At 37.0% G+C, this 18,140-nt stretch overlaps 1 protein-coding gene across 1 annotated transcript; it reads left to right on the top strand.

Annotated features, from left to right (window-relative positions):
- The first annotated feature begins 1,852 nt into the window (after positions 1-1,852).
- LOC132903585 (zinc finger protein 84-like) lies at positions 1,853-17,385 on the top strand. Its single transcript, XM_060952175.1, has 4 exons — positions 1,853-1,898; positions 11,307-12,298; positions 16,802-16,950; positions 16,992-17,385. The coding sequence occupies exons 1-4, from the start codon at positions 1,853-1,855 to the stop codon at positions 17,383-17,385; spliced, it is 1,581 nt and encodes a 526-aa protein (XP_060808158.1).
- Positions 17,386-18,140: the final 755 nt, after the last annotated feature.

Here is an 18,140-nt window from a genome sequence, read left to right as displayed (position 1 = left end):
GATGCAAAGAAACTATTCAACCAAAGATATATACTTATGTACACATAACAAATTAATGCTTACTTGGAAATACATGTCCTGAAAATATCAGCTCCAGATGATGCTCATTTATAGATATATACAAAAAACGAAACAACCTAAATTACTAGCTAACCGACCAAATTCGAATTGGCACAAAAAAGCGACGGATTCATACATTTAAACGACATTCTTAAATGGGCAGTCTTATACTCTTGTTAACCGTACAGTCGTGCTGACTCTTTGACTGAAATAACTGATAGATGCGTGAACGAACTTTCCTGAAACTTATTATATCTGTTAAGAATACCATACATACAAACATATGATCACGTCTATATCCCTTGCGGGGTAGACAGAGCCAACAAATAGAATTGAGATTCAAATAGTGACAAGTTGCTAACACATCGCCTTAAAAAGAATCCCAAGTTTGTAAGCCTATCCTTTAGTCGTCTTTTACGACACCCATGGGAAAGAGATGGAGTAGACCAGTTCTTTTTTGTATTGGTGCCGGAAACCACACGGAACAGCACGGTTAAGAATACCAAGGCGACCTAAATGCAGCTTTCAGTGAGCTTCTTAGTGCTTCCATTTAACACCGGAACACAACAAGCCGCAACAGCGTCACTCCAGCGGAATTTGTTTTTTCCGTTTATTTCCGAAACCTATTGCGTTTATGTGTTCGTTCACACGCAATAATTTACTTCAAATTATCTTAAATACGTATTAAATACGTTTTTATAAACTGTCAAGTAAGTAACAGACATTTAAATGTACATCTTTAACATGTAATCTCCATCGTATTATTTCAAGATCTAACGTACACCTGTAAAGTACATAATTGCTATTTAATAGTAATGTCTTAATCCACTGTGCTCGATTCACAGATAGTTGAACAAGTTCTTACAGACGAGTGATACGGCGTTGTTGAAATCCATAATTACCATTTTTTCGCCGTGTGTACTTAAATAAAGAAAACTTATTATCGAATTTGATAAAAGTTAATATAGTTAAATATCTGCCGTAAACTGAACACTAAATCAGCAATCAGCTGATATTGACACAAGAGAATGGCAATGACAATGAGTCTGACAGATCTACAAAGTCGGGGACACGCTGCCGTGCCCTTAGTGTCTGTCAATGTCAGACAGCAAGTGTGACAGTGACAGATATCTTTTTAAAACTACCTTCAAAATTATTAAAATTAAAGTCGATACCCCATATTCTAATACTGTACAATAGAATATGTTTATTTACTAAAACTAAATCCTACTGAAGTAGATAGTGCGTATATAAGTGTTTTCTCAGCTTTTTGTCATGATTTGATTCTATTTTAACCAAAGTCTTGTGAACGATGAAGATAGTGGCTAATATTAATTAATCGCTTTTCTGTGTGGTTTGAGTGGCGTACTGCAACAGTACCAAGTTGCTTGGTGGATAAAGCGTAGTAGGTACGTACCTAAATACATAAAATCACGTCTCTTTCCCAGAGTGGAAGGCAGAAACTACATCTTTCTTCCTCTTACCACGATCCCTGGACACTTCTTTCGCTTCCCCACATTCATAACTCTTAATTTTTCACCTGGACCAAGACTTCTTGTTTTGGTCAAGGGACGTTCATCTAGGCCTTCCCACTCGACCGCGTTTATCAGGTTTTAGGAACTGAACACATTTGTTACGTGTTTAAGTGGTGACCTCCCAAATAATTTTTACGATTAAGGGGTTTTGGAGGTACGTGTGTATATCAACCTACATAAGTACTTACCACCTGCCCGAGTTGTTTGACAATACATACATATATTATAATTTATATGCTTGCAGACAACGTTTAGTGATGGACGGTGTTGGTCAGGGCGGACCTCTGCCCGGCTTTGACGTTGGTAAGTTTAAATAAAGCGCAATAGCCACATAACATTTGATTTGTGAGCTGCATTGTTCCTGGCATATTGTTGGGCATATGTCCACATACCCACATTGTCCATCCCGCAGCCACCACACGTGTCATTTCTGAACATCCGTGACGTGAATATTGAATACTAGCGACCCGCCCCAGCTTCGCACGGGTGCAATGCTGATACTAAATACACTACAGAAGTCGGACAGTACCGCCGCAGTAAATCTGTAATATCTTCGAAATATTAATTTAAATCTTGTGCTGTAAAGGACCATATAGATCTATGTATATTAAATCAACAATTTATTTAAGTCATTTAATTGGATAAGGATTAATGCTAAATTGGTTAAAATCGCTTCATTTGCCATTATTTGTCGTAAAAAGTAAATGACAAAATATTTTTATCGTGGGATATCTATCAGAGATAGACATAATTATACCATCGCGCAGTTTTCTGTAGACTTTTTTAATGTGTACAAATGATCAGTACATTATTTGGATAAATCTCGTAGGGTTCAGCCTGCGTTTGCAATGTAAGCGTAAAATAATATGATAATTAACGACATCACATTAGAAACCTCAAAAATAACAGTATTTCTCCACTATTTAATGGATGTAATTATACATATAAATCTTCCTCTTGAATCACTCTATTGAAAACCGCATCAAAATCCGGTGTGTAATTTTAAAGATTTAAGCATACAAAGGGACATGGGACAGCGAAAGCGACTTTGTTTTATTCTATGTAGAGATGATGTGTTTGAAATAATCCTTATACGCGTAGCATGATTCAGTATTTACGCGCGATGGTTTGTTAGCCTATTTCATTTCATGTATAAGTTTGGTGTTTCTATACCAATTTCGATGATTCTTATTTATTGAATAGGTACTTATATTAATTTTTAAAATTAAGAATGAGTGTGAGTGTTATTGGTATTATAAACGCCAGAGTAAAGAAATATAATCAGAAATCTCCGAACTGCTAAGCTATTAGGAATTACACGTGTTATTGTGAATCAATCATAAAAGATAGACTTATGCTGTCGTGGGATATTTTTTTAATAATTTTATGCAGAATATTTCCGTTATACATGGTTTCGCTGTAGCTGAAACTATTAAGGCTGCACACGCGACGGAAGCTTAAAAAATCAAGTAACTTCTCCCGTTTTTCCAACATTTCCTTTCACTGCTCTGCTCCTAGTGATTGTAGCGTAATGAAAAGTATACTATAACCTGCTCAGAAGTATGAAAAATAACTGTACCAAGTTTCGTTAAAATCCGTCAAGTAGTTTTTGTTTCTATAAAGAAAAGAACATACAGACAGACAGACAGACAGACAAAAATTTTACTGATTGCATTTTTGGCATCAGTATCGATCACTAATCACCCCCTGATAGTTATTTTGAAAATATATTCCATGTACAGAATTGACCTCTCTACAGATTTATTATAAGTATAGATTATGACGGCACCTTTACCTCGGCCGTGTACCAATGACTATTTTCAAAGTTATGTACATTAGTTTGATTACAGGCCGATGCGTTTACGGTGAGGGAAAACATCGTGAGGAAACCTACACATTCAGATTGCGGAGGTCAGATGGGAGTCGCTTCGTGTAAAACCTGACTCACCTAATCTAGGGTCCTTGGTCAAAGGCATACCCCGGGCTCCTCTCCAGAGTGATGAGGATGCAACCTCGACTAAAGCCAGGTGATGAAAACCGTCTAAATTAAACAAACAAATTAAAAGAATTTTAGCATTTTGTTGTTTGAATTTGAAGTATGTTTTAATATTTGTATTTATTTATTTTTAAATTATTCTTTCTTCTGAAGTCGGCTAATTAATCACAGATACTGCGTCAGCTGACACATCGGGAGCTGACAAACGGCAACCAGGTGCAGGAAATACAACCAACAGGACACAGCGCGAGTCTCGACGAGAGTCAACGTCACGGAGTGGTCAGGGCCCACTCCAGTGTGATATTTGTGATAGACGTTTTAAATTTAAATCAAATTTTGACATACATTACAGAACTCACACTGGCGAAAAACCTTATGAATGTGACGTGTGTCAAAGTCGATTTGTTCAGAAGAGTGATTTAACAAGACACCGTAGAACTCACACTGGCGAAAAACCTTATGAATGTGACGTTTGTCAACGCAGATTTAATGAGAGGAGTACGTTAAAAAGACACCTTAGAACTCATACTGGTGAAAAACCTTATGAATGTGACGTGTGTCAACGTCGATTTAATAGAAAGAGTAATTTAACAAATCACAGGAGAACTCATACTGGTGAAAAACCTTATGAATGTGAATTGTGTCAACGTCGATTTAATCAGAGGGGTACTTTAAATAAACACCTTAGAACTCATACTGGTATAACCCATGAATGTGATGCGTGTCATAAAATTTAAGTCAGAAGAGTAATTTAACAATCCATCTTAGAACATACAGGCAATTGATAAACTGTGGCTCTATTTATTTATTATTTATGTATTACAATTTATAATTATGAATGGGAGACATAGTTGCCAACTAAAATTTTATTTGGGTTTATGTGAAGGTTATGCAATAAATATTTTGAGTTTGAGACGGCGCAGGACTAGGCACTGTTACGACTCATTGCCTCACTGACTCACTTTTAGACCGTAATCACAGGCGCATCCTGCGCTCGGGTTGACGATACAAGAAAGGAACTTGTGACGTCGTGTCTGTGTCAGTCCTGCGCCTCACCCTTATATAAAGAGACTCGCGACGGCGGACGTCCTTCTTTTTGCCAGCACTGCGTCCCTAAGGATTTGTGCAGCGTGCCGCGGACTTCGGCCGACCTCAGTCTGACCGATTCGGACAGACTGGAGTGAACTTGTGTAATTAAACGGCGAACTGCAGTGTGCCACCGACCGACGACTAGCGAACATTCATACGACCTGCGCTGCACACCAGTCTGTGTTGCCAGACTTGCGATTTAAGGCCGTCACAGACTTAGCTATACTATATATTGTAGCTAGCTACCACACACGGAAATGAAACTATAATATATATTTTAATGTTGTGTGTTTAATAGCGGAAATGCGGGTGACTTTAGCAACGATCTATTGACATAAAACCACGGGAAGTTGGATGTTGACTGTTTGTTTGTCTGTTCATCGTGGTCCTCGAATAGATAAACTGATTTTTTGTTTGAATGTCATAAGATAAAGACTGGCGGCTGCAGCTACAAAATATCGGATTACATAATGAATTATTTAGTCAAGGCTCTCTCAAATTCAATTCAAATTTACAAACGTTAGTTCACTGGGAAAACTGAAGACAAACAAACTAACAAACAAACTAACTTACTACCGCAACTATAACTGAGATTGTTTCATTGGTATCTGGCATAATTTCTATCGTTAACGATGTATGAAATCACGTGAACCTCCTTCAGAACCGTAAATCAGTCGCTGGTCGCTAGTCGGCCGCACGCTGCACGAGCCCTAAGGTAAGGTCGTGTTATCTCTAAGCGGGCTGCTCGCCGACTCTCACGACCCCATTACCTTCATAAAGTGTAAGTGCAGATAATAAATATTGATCTTTCCAATCTGGTTTTAACTTCTCTCTTCTCCATGTCCCTGTTTAGTGTTGCCGACCGATACCTAGTCCACTTCGTGAGCGTGACTCCAGACCCTCCTTCCTCCCAGTTCTAGACCCTCCTCTCCCTCCTCCCTCTAAATAATTATAGCATTATCTCGTGTAAATGTGCGCGAAATATACAATTTGTGCACATAACCGTTTCGGAAAAAAACGGAAGAAACAAATTCTGCTTGAGTAACGCTGTTCCAGCAGGAAGATTCTTCTTGCTGGGGCCGGAGAAGCAAGTAATGAATATCAGCTGATAGCTTATATTTCAGCAAAAAAGTGCAGCAAAAATTGAATTTGTGCGTCATAGGGTTTTAGAGTTGTTTAGTTTCCTGATGGAGTCACGTTTTGCAGAAAGCTGTATCTCGAAAACCATTGAATGTGCGACCGTTACTTAAACACAGGTAATTAGTGCTCAATTAGTGCTAATTTGTGAATTAATTATATTGTCAAAAATATCTACTGTTTAGGAGTAATCGGAAATGCTAGAAGTAATTGATAAAACCTTCTAGAGCTTAAATGGAAGCTCTAAGTAGCTCACTGAAAGCTGCATTTAGGTCGCCTTGGTATTCTTAACAAATATAATAAGTTTCAGGAAAGGTAGTTCACGCATCAATCAGTAATTTCACTTTGACTGAAATCGAATAATGTCATATCCGATGCAAAGAAACTATTCAACCAAAGATATATACTTATGTACACATAACAAATTAATGCTTACTTGGAAATACATGTCCTAAAAATATCAGCTCCAGATGATGCGCATTTATCTAGATATATACAAAAAACGAAACAACCTAAATTACTAGCTAACCGACCAAATTCGAATTGGCACAAAAAAGCGACGGATTCATACATTTCAACGACATTCTTAAATGGGCATGTCTTTATACTCTTGTTTACCGTACAGTCGTGCTGACTCTTTGACTGAAATAACTGATAGATGCGTGAACGAACTTTCCTGAAACTTATTATATCTGTTAAGAATACCATACATACAAACATATGATCACGTCTATATCCCTTGCGGGGTAGACAGAGCCAACAAATAGAATTGAGATTCAAATAGTGACAAGTTGCTAACACATCGCCTTAAAAAGAATCCCAAGTTTGTAAGCCTATCCTTTAGTCGTCTTTTACGACACCCATGGGAAAGAGATGGAGTAGACCAGTTCTTTTTTGTATTGGTGCCGGAAACCACACGGCACAGCACGGCTAAGTATACCAAGGCGACCTAAATGCAGCTTTCAGTGAACTTCTTAGCGCTTCCATTTAACACCGGAACACAACAAGCCGCAACAGCGTCACTCCAGCGGAATTTGTTTTTTCCGTTTATTTCCGAAACCTATTGCGTTTATGTGTTCGTTCACACGCAATAATTTACTTCAAATTATCTTAAATACGTAATTACGTTTTTATAAACCCTCAAGTAAGTAACAGAATTTTGAATGTACATCTTGAACATTGTTGCTGTTTTTGAATTAGTAAGTGATACCATTTATAATATTGACATACAAATGAAAACTACTGTATTCTTTTTTGATATGTCAAAGGCTTTTGACATGGTACCACATGATCTATTACTTCACAAATTAGAAAAATATGGTATTAGGGGAAACACTTTAAATTGGCTACAAACGTATTTGAAAAATAGGCAACAATGTGTTGAGATAGAATATATAAATGATGAAAAAGTAAAGCAGCAATGTAGATCATATTATAGAACGAATAAATTTGGGGTACCTCAAGGAAGTGTCTTAGGTCCACTTCTCTTCATAATTTTTATTAATGATCTTCCAGGTATAATAAAACATAAAATTATTTTGTTTGCTGATGACATCTCATTAATAATAAAAGGTAATGAAAAGACATCGGCAGAACATGAACATGAAGTAAACATGGCCGTAAAGGATGTCATAAAGTGGCTAAGTGAAAATAATCTTTCTGTTAATTTAAGTAAAACAAACTATATGCATTTTAATAAAGGTTTGAATAGAAATAAAGAAATAAATATAGAGTATGACGGACAACTTTTAAATCAGGCTAATATTTTAACATTCTTAGGTATTACTATTGACGACAATTTTAATTGGAAAACACATATTAACAACATCTGCTGCAAACTAAATAAATATGTATATGTCTTATCCAGATTGCGGAAAATAGCTTCTCTGGAATGTACTCTTTTTGCGTACTATGGTTATGTTGAGTCGGTGCTTAGATACGGTGTTATTGTATGGGGAAACAATGTCGACATCAACAAAGCCTTTCTTGTACAAAAAAAATGTGTTAGAGCCATTGCAGGAGTGGCTCCATTTATATCATGTAAACCTCTTTTTCAAAAATTTAAAATACTTCCACTGCCATGTATATATATTTTAGAGATAGTGAAATTTGTTAAACTGAATTTGTCACTTTTTCAGAAGGCATCTGACATATATCCCCGTAACACAAGACGTGGAGATAGACTAGTACACGGTCACGTACCACGGACAAAAATGTATTTCAATAATTGTTACGGAATGTGTATAAAGCTTTATAATAAGTTACCTGAAGCAATAAAATGTTTGCCATACCGAAGATTCAAAAATGCAGTTCATGAATATTTACTGAAGGAATGTAATTATAGCGTTAAGGAGTTCCTATAGGTCAACTGTACAAAATATTATTAATTGACAATGTGTGAACTATATTAATTTATATTTGACATAATGTTATTTCCTACGCCTCAGATGGCAAAGTATGTTTGACACCATATTTTATTGACCACCTCTATGTACACATATTTTTAAGGAATAAATGAATTTTGAATTTTTGAATTTGAATTGTAATCTCCATTGTATTATTTCAAGATCTAACGTACCAGGTGTACGTGGGTGTAAATTAATTTCTATTTAATAGTAATGTCTCAATCCACTGTGCTAGATTCACAGATAGTTGAACAAGTTCTTACAGACGAGTGATACAGCGTTGTTGAAATTCATAATTAACTATGTTTTCGCCGTGTGTACTTAAATAAAGAAAACTTCTTATCGAAATTGGTAAATGGTAAATACAGGTAAAATATCTGCCGTAAACAGATCACTAAATCAGCAATCAAATGATATTGACACAAGAGAGAATGGCAATGACAATGAGTCTGACAGATCTACAAAGTCGCTTAGTGTCTGTCAATGTCAGACAGCAAGTGTGACAGTGACAGATATCTTTTTAAAACTACCTTCAAAATTATTATTATTATTTAAGTCGATACCCGATATTCTAATACTGTAGAATAGAATATGTTACTAAAACTAAAACCTACTGAAGTAGATAGTGCGTATATAAGTGTTTTCTCAGCTTTTTGTCATGATTTTACTCTATTTTAACCAACTAAATTAAATTCCTACCACTAAATATCTAATTACACAGTCAGGTAACAGATTTCCCAACGAACGTGTGGACGAAGTGAACGATGAAGATAGTGTCTAATATTAATTAATCGCTATTTTGTGTGGTTATAGTGGCGTACTGCAACAGTACCAAGTTGCTTAGTGGATAAAGCGTAGTAGGTACGTAAATACATAAAATCACGTCTCTTTCCCAGAGAGGAAGGCAGAAACTACATCTTTCTTCCTCTTACCACGATCCCTGTACACTTCTTTCTTTATTTTTTTATTTATTTATTAGGTACACAAAACAGTTTTACAACAAAACTTAATATAAATATAAACAATAGAAATAGAAACATGGCCAGTTGTAAAACCAAAAACAAGTGTACTCAGCATGATTAACATTATAGTACTTACTTAGTAAAAGTCAAAGTATGTAGTGTCTTTCGCTTCACCCACATTCATAACTCTTAATTTTTCACCTGGACCAAGACTTCCTGTTTTGGTCAAGGGACGTTCATCTAGGCCTTCCCACTCGACCGCGTTTATCAGATTTTAGGAACTGAACACATTTGTTACGTGTTTAAGTGGTGACCTCCCAAATAATTTTCACGAGTAAGGGGTTTTGGGGGTAGGTATGTATATCAACCTACATAAGTATTTACAACCTGCCCGAGTTGTTTGACACTACATAGATATATTATAATTTATATGCTTGCAGATAACTATCAGTGATGGACGGTGCTGTTGGTCAGGGCGGATCTCTGCCCGGCTGTGGGGATCTATCTATCTTTGCCTATCCGCCGCATTATATTGTAATAAAGGATGAACAATGTGGTAAGTTTAAATAAAGCGCAATAGCCACATAACATTTGATTTGTGAGCTGCATTGTGCCTGGCATATTGTTGGGCATATGTCCACATACCCACATTGTCCATCCCGCAGCCACCACACGTGTCATTTCTGAACATCCATGACGTGAATATTGAATACTATGACGGCACCTTTACCTCGGCCGTGTACCAATGACTATTTACAAATTTACAAGTTTTAAAAGTACATTAGTTTGAATACTAGCCGATGCGTTTACGGTGAAGGAAAACATCGTGAGGAAACCTACACAATGAGGCTACTAGATATTAGGTTTACCTGCAAAGGTCGCGGGGGTCAGTGGGAGGATGGATATAGTCGAACTGTTTATGTCTTGGGTCCAAAATCTATATCTATATTATTATTATTTATTATATTATATATTATATTATTATATATATATATATAAAAGAAAGTCGTGTTAGTTACACCACTTATAACTCAAGATCGGCAGAACAGATTTGGTTAAAAAATGGTAGGGAGGTAGCTTAGAGCCAGGAGACGGACATAGGATACTTTTTATCCCGTTCGACAGCGTTCCCGTGTGACTTGACATGAAACGTCAGTCACTGTAAAACGTGGTATAAAAAAAAGAATCAGACTTGGAATAACAAAACGCAAATGACAGCTATGTAATTGATGTAAATTCAAATAAATCCTACTAATATTATAGATGCGAAAGTTTGTGAGTATGTCAGTATGGATGTTTGTTACTCTTTACGCAAAAACTACTGAACCGATTATGATGAAATTTGATATGTAGGTAGCTGAAGACCCAGAATAATATATATAATCTACTTTTTATCCCGGAGTTCCCGCGGGATTGATAGGGTTTCCATGCGGACGAAGTCGCGGGCGGCCTCTAGTTATATAATAAGTTGCCTGACTCTTTAAAAGACCTTAATAATAACCCTTTTAAAACCAAATTAAAGAATATCCTGATTGACAAATGTTAGTATAGTATAAAAGAATTTTTGACAGATAATTTTTTTTTTAATGTGAGTAATTTTCTTTGAACAATTTTTTATTTTTATATTCTTCACTTAAATGTTGACTAATTTAATTGAATACTTAATGAATCTTAATGCTATTATTATGGATTATTTGAAGAACTTATTATAATTTTAATTTCTAATATTAATTTATGAATTAGATCCACAATAACAGCTATACCTATATTGTACGTTCTGTTAAGAATAGGACACATTGAAACATTTATTATTATATATTTAAGATCTATGTAAAACATGTGTACCACAATAAAGATGATTTGATTTGATTTGGAGTCGCTTCGTGTAAAAACCTGACTCACCCAATCTAGGGTCCATGGTGAAAGACATAGCTCGGGCCCCTCTCCAGAGTGATGAGGATGCAACCTCGACTAAAGCCAGGGGAAGAAAACCGTCTAAATTAAATAAAATATGTTCAAAGAATTTTAGCATTTTGTTGTTTGAATTTGAAGTAGGTTTTAATATTTGTATTTATTTATGTTTAACCTATGCTTTCTTCTCAAGTCGGCTGATTAATCACAGATACTGCGTCAGCTGACACATCGGGAGCTGACAAACGGCAACCAGGTGCAGGAAGTACAACCAACAGGACACAGCGCGAGTCTCGACGAGAGTCAGCGTCACGGAGTGGTCAGGGTCCACTCCAATGTGATGTTTGTGATAGACGTTTTAAATTTAAATCAGATTTTGACCGACATTATAGAACTCACACTGGCGAAAAACCTTATGAATGTTACGTGTGTCAACGCAGATTTAATGAGAGGAGTAAGTTAAAAAGACACCTTAGAACTCATACTGGTGAAAAACCTTATGAATGTGACGTGTGTCAACGTCGATTTAATGTAAAGAGTAATTTATTAAAACACCGTAGAACTCACACTGGCGCAAAACCTTATGAATGTAACGTGTCTCACCGCAGATTTAATACGAGGAGTAGTTTAAAAAGACACGTTAGAACTCATATTGGTGAAAAACCTTATGAATGTGACGTGTGTCAACATCGATTTGTTCAGAAGAGTGATTTAACAAAACACAGGAGAACTCACACTGGCGAAAAACCTTATGAATGTGACGTGTGTCAACGCAGATTTAATGAGAGGAGTAAGTTAAAAAGACACCTTAGAACTCATACTGGTGAAAAACCTTATGAATGTGACGTGTGTCAACGCGGATTTAATGAGAGGAGTAAGTTAAAAAGACACCTTAGAACTCATACTGGTGAAAAACCTTATAAATGTGATGTGTGTCAACTCAGATTTAATGAGAGGAGTAAGTTAAAAAGACACCTTAGAACTCATACTGGTGAAAAACCTTATGAATGTGACGTGTGTCAACGCAGATTTAATGAGAGGAGTAAGTTAAAAAGACACCTTAGAACTCATACTGGTGAAAAACCTTATAAATGTGACGTGTGTCAACTCAGATTTAATGAGAGGAGTAAGTTAAAAAGACACCTTAGAACTCATACTGGTGAAAAACCTTATGAATGTGACGTGTGTCAACGTCGATTTAAGGTGAAGAGATATTTAACTAAACACCGTAGAAATCATACTGGTTTATAAATCTATGAATCTGTGTCATTAATTATGAACTCAGAATAGTAATTTCACAGTCCATCTTAGATCATACAGGCAATTGAAAAACTGTGGCTCTATTTATTTATTATTTATGTATTACAATTTATAATTATGAATGGGAGATATAGTTGCCAACTGAAATTTTATTTGGGCTTATGTGAAGGACGGCGCAGGACTTGGCACTGTTACAACGTCGCGAGGCGGAATTTACTTCGTGTCATTGCCTCACTGACTCATTATAAGACCGTAATCACAGGCACATCCTGCGCTCGGGTTGACGATACAAGAAAGGAACTTGTGACGTCGTGTCTGTGTCAGTCCTGCGCCTCACCCTTATATGAAGAGACTCGCGACGGCGGACGTCCTTCTTTTTCCCTAAGGATTTGTGCAGCGTGCAGCGGACTTCGGCCGACCTCAGTCTGACCGATTCGGACAGACTGGATTGAACTTGTGTAATTAAACGGCGAACTGCAGTGTGCCACCGACCGACGACTAGCGAACATTCATACGACCTGCGCTGCACACCAGTCTGTGTTGCCAGACTTGCGATTTAAGACCGTCACAGACTTAGCTATACTATATATTGCAGCTAGCTACCACACACGGAAATGAAACTTTTATATAAATTTTAATGGTGGGTATTTAATAGCGGAAATGCAACGATCTATTGACAAAAACTACAGGAAGTTGGATGTTGACTGTTTGTTTGTATGTCTGTACATCGTGGTTCTCGAATAGATAATCTGACTTTTTGATTCGAATGTCATAAGATAATGATTGGCGGCTGCAGCTACAAAATATCGGATTATATAATAAATTATTTAGTCAAGACTCCCTCAAAGTCAATTCAAATTTACAATGTTGCAATTTGAGTTAGTTCACTGGAAAAACTGATGACAAACAAACTAACAAACAACAAACAAACTTACAACCGCATCTATAGCTGAGATTGCTTCGTTGGTATCTGGCATAATTTCTATCGTTAACGATGTATAAAATCACGTGAACCTCCTTCAGAACCGTAACTCAGTCGCTGGTCGCTAGTCGGCCGCACGCTGCACGAGCCCTAAGGTAAGGTCGTGTTATCTCTAAGCGGGCTGCTCGCCGACTCTCACGACCCCATTACCTTCATAAAGTGTAAGTGCAGATAATAAATATTGATCTTTCCAATCTGGTTTTAACTTCTCTCTTCTCCATCTCCCTGTTTAGTGTTGCCGACCGATACCTAGTCCACTTCCACGGGTTTACTCAACTATCGATAGTTGGGTTTGTGGACCAACAATGAATATGTGGCGACATCTCTACGTCACAAAAGTGACAACAGTCAATCTCGCTACTCTCGTTAGGTCTCATTATCTTTCTACTCTATCCTAAGTATATGTTATTATTATCTATTTATGCGTATTTGTATGTATTTATATGTATTATATATACATAGATATATATTCTGTATGTATTTTATTATGTTCAAACATTTATTTATCTTACTCTGCGCCAACGCCGATCTCCTGTTTGGTTTCCTTCCACCCAAAGGTTGACTGGAAGAGATTGCTTTAGCGATAAGTCCGCCTTTGTACCATGTATATCTGCTTTGTGTTGTTTTGTATGTTTTCTCTTATGGTGCAATAAAGAGTTTATCTATCTATCTATCTCTATCAGTCAATAATAGTAATAATAACAATAACTAATCTCAACAAATTAGAACGTCTTCTTAACAATTGTATCAGGTTTATATTCTGCCTTCGGAAATACGATCATATTTCTGAATATCGTTCTCGGCTAAAATGTCTCTCCGTAACCGAAGAAGTCTTCACATTTTATGTCAAATTCAAATTTCAAATTCAAAATTCAAATTCAAAAATATTTATTGTAGTACACAGGTATAAAAGATATAAAAATAATAAAGATGTCAGCTCTATAACATTCTCAATAATCAGCTTGCCCCAGGACTATCATAAAAAAGACTTCCCACTATTAAGTTCCACTCTCGAAAGAATTCTACGTTCTTCAAATAAGTTAGCTCTTGCTACCCCTTTTCACCGTACAGGTTTTGCCTCCAATTCCTTCGCCGATATGGCTGTTATGCTTTGGAATTCACTTCCCGAGTCCATCAGGGCATCCCCAAGTCGTGCTAGTTTCAAATCACGGGTATACGGGTTTCTCTTCAGTCGCGTGGGTATTTGATACCTTTCTGCCTTTTCACTCATTTCGGTAATCGCTGCACTTATTAATTTATGTATATTGTTTCTTTATTGTAGTATCTATGTTTATTATAATTATTTTATTTTATATTTTGTGTAGGTATAAATATATTTATTTAGTTTGAACCCACACTTAAAGTTCTCTGTCATACCCAATGGTTGACTGGTAGATAATGCTTTAAGCATTAAGTCCGCTAATTGTGCTATACATTTGTATTTTGGAATGACGACAGCGAGACGCATATAAAGGGGAAAACTAAAAGGTGAACCAATGAGTGTCCTATCTGTCCAAGACATTTCAATTTATACTTATATCTGTGGCAGACTCTATTCTTACTTCATTGGTAATTTACGACTTACGAAATATTATGTGTTCGTTCACATGCAATAATTTACTTCAAATTATCTTAAATACCTAATTACGTTTTTATAAACCCTCAAGTAAGGAACAGAATTTTGAATGTACATCTTGAACATCGTAATCTCCATTGAATTACTTCAAGATCTAACGTACACCTGTAAATTAATTGCTATTTAATAGTAATGTCTCAATCCACTGCGCAAGATTCACAGATTGTCGAACTAGTTATTACAGACGAGTGATACGGCGTTGTTAAAATCCATAATTACCATTTTTTGCGCCGTCGGTACTTAAATAGAGAAAACTTAGTATCGAAATTGATAAATGGTTAATACTAGTAAAATATCTGCCGTAAATAAAACGCTAAATCAGCAATCAGCTGATATTGACACAGGAGAATGGCAATGACAATGAGTCTGACAGATCTACAAAGTCGGGGACACGCTGCCGTGCCCTTAGTGTCTGTCAATGTCAGACAGCAAGCGTGACAGTGACAGATAACTTAAAACTACCTTCAAAATTATTAAAATTTAAGTCGATACCCTATACTCTAATACTTTGGAAAAGAATATGTTTATTTACTAAAACTAAACCCTACTGAAGTAGATAGTGCGTATATAAGTGTTTTCTCGGCTTTTTGTCATGATTTTATTCTATTTTGACCAACTAAATTAAATTCTTACTACTAAATATCTAATTACACAGTCAGGTAACAGTTTTCCCAACGAACGTGTGAACGAAGTGAACGATAAAGATAGTGGCTAATATTAATTAACCGCTATTCTGTGTGGTTTGAGTGGCGTACTGCAACAGTACCAAGTTGCTTAGTGGATAAAGCGTAGTAGGTACGTAAATACATAAAATCACGTCTCTTTCCCCGAGAGGAAATCAGAAACTACATCTTTCTTCCTCTTACCACGATCCCTGTACACTTCTTTCGCTTCACCCACATTCCTAACTCTTAATTAAAGCTCGTAGTTATAGACTTTTCGTCTGGACCAGGACTTCCTGTTTTGGTCAAGGTACGTTCATCTAGGCCTCCGCACTCGCCCGCGTTTATCAGGTTTTAGGAACTGAACACATTTGTTACGTGTTTAAGTGGTGACCTCCCAACTAATTTTCACGATTAAGGGGTTTTGGAGGTAGGTGTATATTTCATCCTATATAAGTACTTACAACCTGTCTGAGTTGTTTGACACTACATACATATTTATATAATTTATATGTTTGCAGATAACTATTTATGATGGACGGCGCTGTTGGTCAGGGCGGATCTCTGCCCGGTTTTGGGGTTCTAGCTATGTTTGCGTATTCGCGGTCTTATATCGTAAGAAAGGATGAACAATTTGGTAAGTTTAAATAAAGCGCAATAGCTACATAACATTTGATTTGTGAGCTGCATTGTGCCTGGCATATTGTTGGGCATATGTCCACATACCCACATTGTCCATCCCGCAGCCACCACACGTGTCATTTCTGAACATCCATGACGTGAATATTGAATATTATGACGGCACCTTTACCTCGGCCGTGTACCAATGACTATTGTCAAAGTTATGTACATTAGTTTAAATACTAGCCGATGCGTTTACGGTAAGGGAAAACATCGTGAGGAAACCTACATATTCAGATTGCGGAGGTCAGATGGGAGTCGCTTCGTGTAAAAACCTGACTCACCTAATCTAGGGTCCTTGGTCAAAGGCATACCCCGGGCCCCTCTCCAGAGTGATGAGGATGCAACCTCGACTAAAGCCAGGGGAGGAAAACCGTCTAAATTAAACAAACAATTTCAAAGAATTTTAGCATTTTGTTGTTTGATTGTGAAGTATGTTTTAATATTTGTATTTATTTATGTTTAACCTATGCTTTCTTCTCAAGTCGGCTGATTTATCACAGATACTGCGTCAGCTGACACATCGGGAGCTGACAAACGGCAACCAGGTGCAAGAAGTACAACCAACAGGACACAGCGCGAGTCTCGACGAGAGTCAAGGTCACGGAGTGGTCAGGGTCCACTCCAATGTGATGTCTGTGACAGACGTTTTAAATTTAAATCAGTATATGACAGACATTATAGAACTCACACTGGCGAAAAGCCTAATGAATGTGACGTGTGTCAACGCAGATTTAATGAGAGGAGTAAGTTAAAAAGACACATTAGAACTCATACTGGTGAAAAACCTTATGAATGTGACGTGTGTCAATGTCGATTTGTTCAGAAGAGTAATTTAACAAATCACAGGAAAACTCACACTGGCGACAAATCTTATGAATGTGACGTGTGTCAACGTCGATTTGTTCAGAAGAGTAATTTAACAAATCACAGGAGAACTCACACTGGCGAAAAACCTTATGAATGTGACGTGTGTCAACGCGGATTTGTTCAGAAGGGTGCTTTAACAAATCACAGGAGAACTCACACTGGCGAAAAACCTTATGAATGTGACCCAATGTCGATTTAATATGAAGAGCACTTTATTGTCACATCATTTAAATCATATTTGTATAGAAAACCTATGAATGTGATGCGTGTCATAAAATTTAGATCAAGTAAAGTAATTTAACAATCCACCTTAGAACATACAGGCAATTGATAAACTGTGGCTCTATTTATTTTTTATTTATGTATTACACTTTATAAGTGACTAGCGGCCCGCCCCGGCTTCGCACGGGTGGACATATTTTTGTGTTTTTTTTTAAATAAACAAAGAGTAAAAACAAATTTATGCCTATGTCACTTTTGAAGGTCTATTCTATATCTGTGCCAAATTTTATCAAAATCGGACCAGTAGTTTTTGAGTTAATTCCACACAAACATACAAAAATACAAATCTCTCCTCTTTATTATTAGTGTGGATGTGGAATGGGAGATGACGCCGCAAACTGAAATCTTCAAATAAGGGCTAATGTGAAGGACGGCGCAGGACTAGGCACTGTTACGACTCATTGCCTCACTGACTCACTTTTAGACCGTAATCACAGGCGCATCCTGCGCTCGGGTTGACGATACAAGAAAGGAACTTGTGACGTCGTGTCTGTGTCAGTCCTGCGCCTCACCCTTATATAAAGAGACTTGCGACGGCGGACGTCCTTCTTTTTGCCAGCACTGCGTCCCTAAGGAATTGTGCAGTGTGCCACCGACCGACGACTAGCGAACATTTATACGACCTGCGCTTCACACCAGTCTGTGTTGCCAGACTTGCGTTTTAAGGCCGTC

This window comes from Amyelois transitella, chromosome 28 (assembly GCF_032362555.1).
Source record: "Amyelois transitella isolate CPQ chromosome 28, ilAmyTran1.1, whole genome shotgun sequence".
Lineage (NCBI taxonomy): Eukaryota > Metazoa > Arthropoda > Insecta > Lepidoptera > Pyralidae > Amyelois > Amyelois transitella.
The sequence above is the reverse complement of the archived record's forward strand: the minus strand, read 5'-3'. Positions and strand labels throughout refer to the sequence as shown.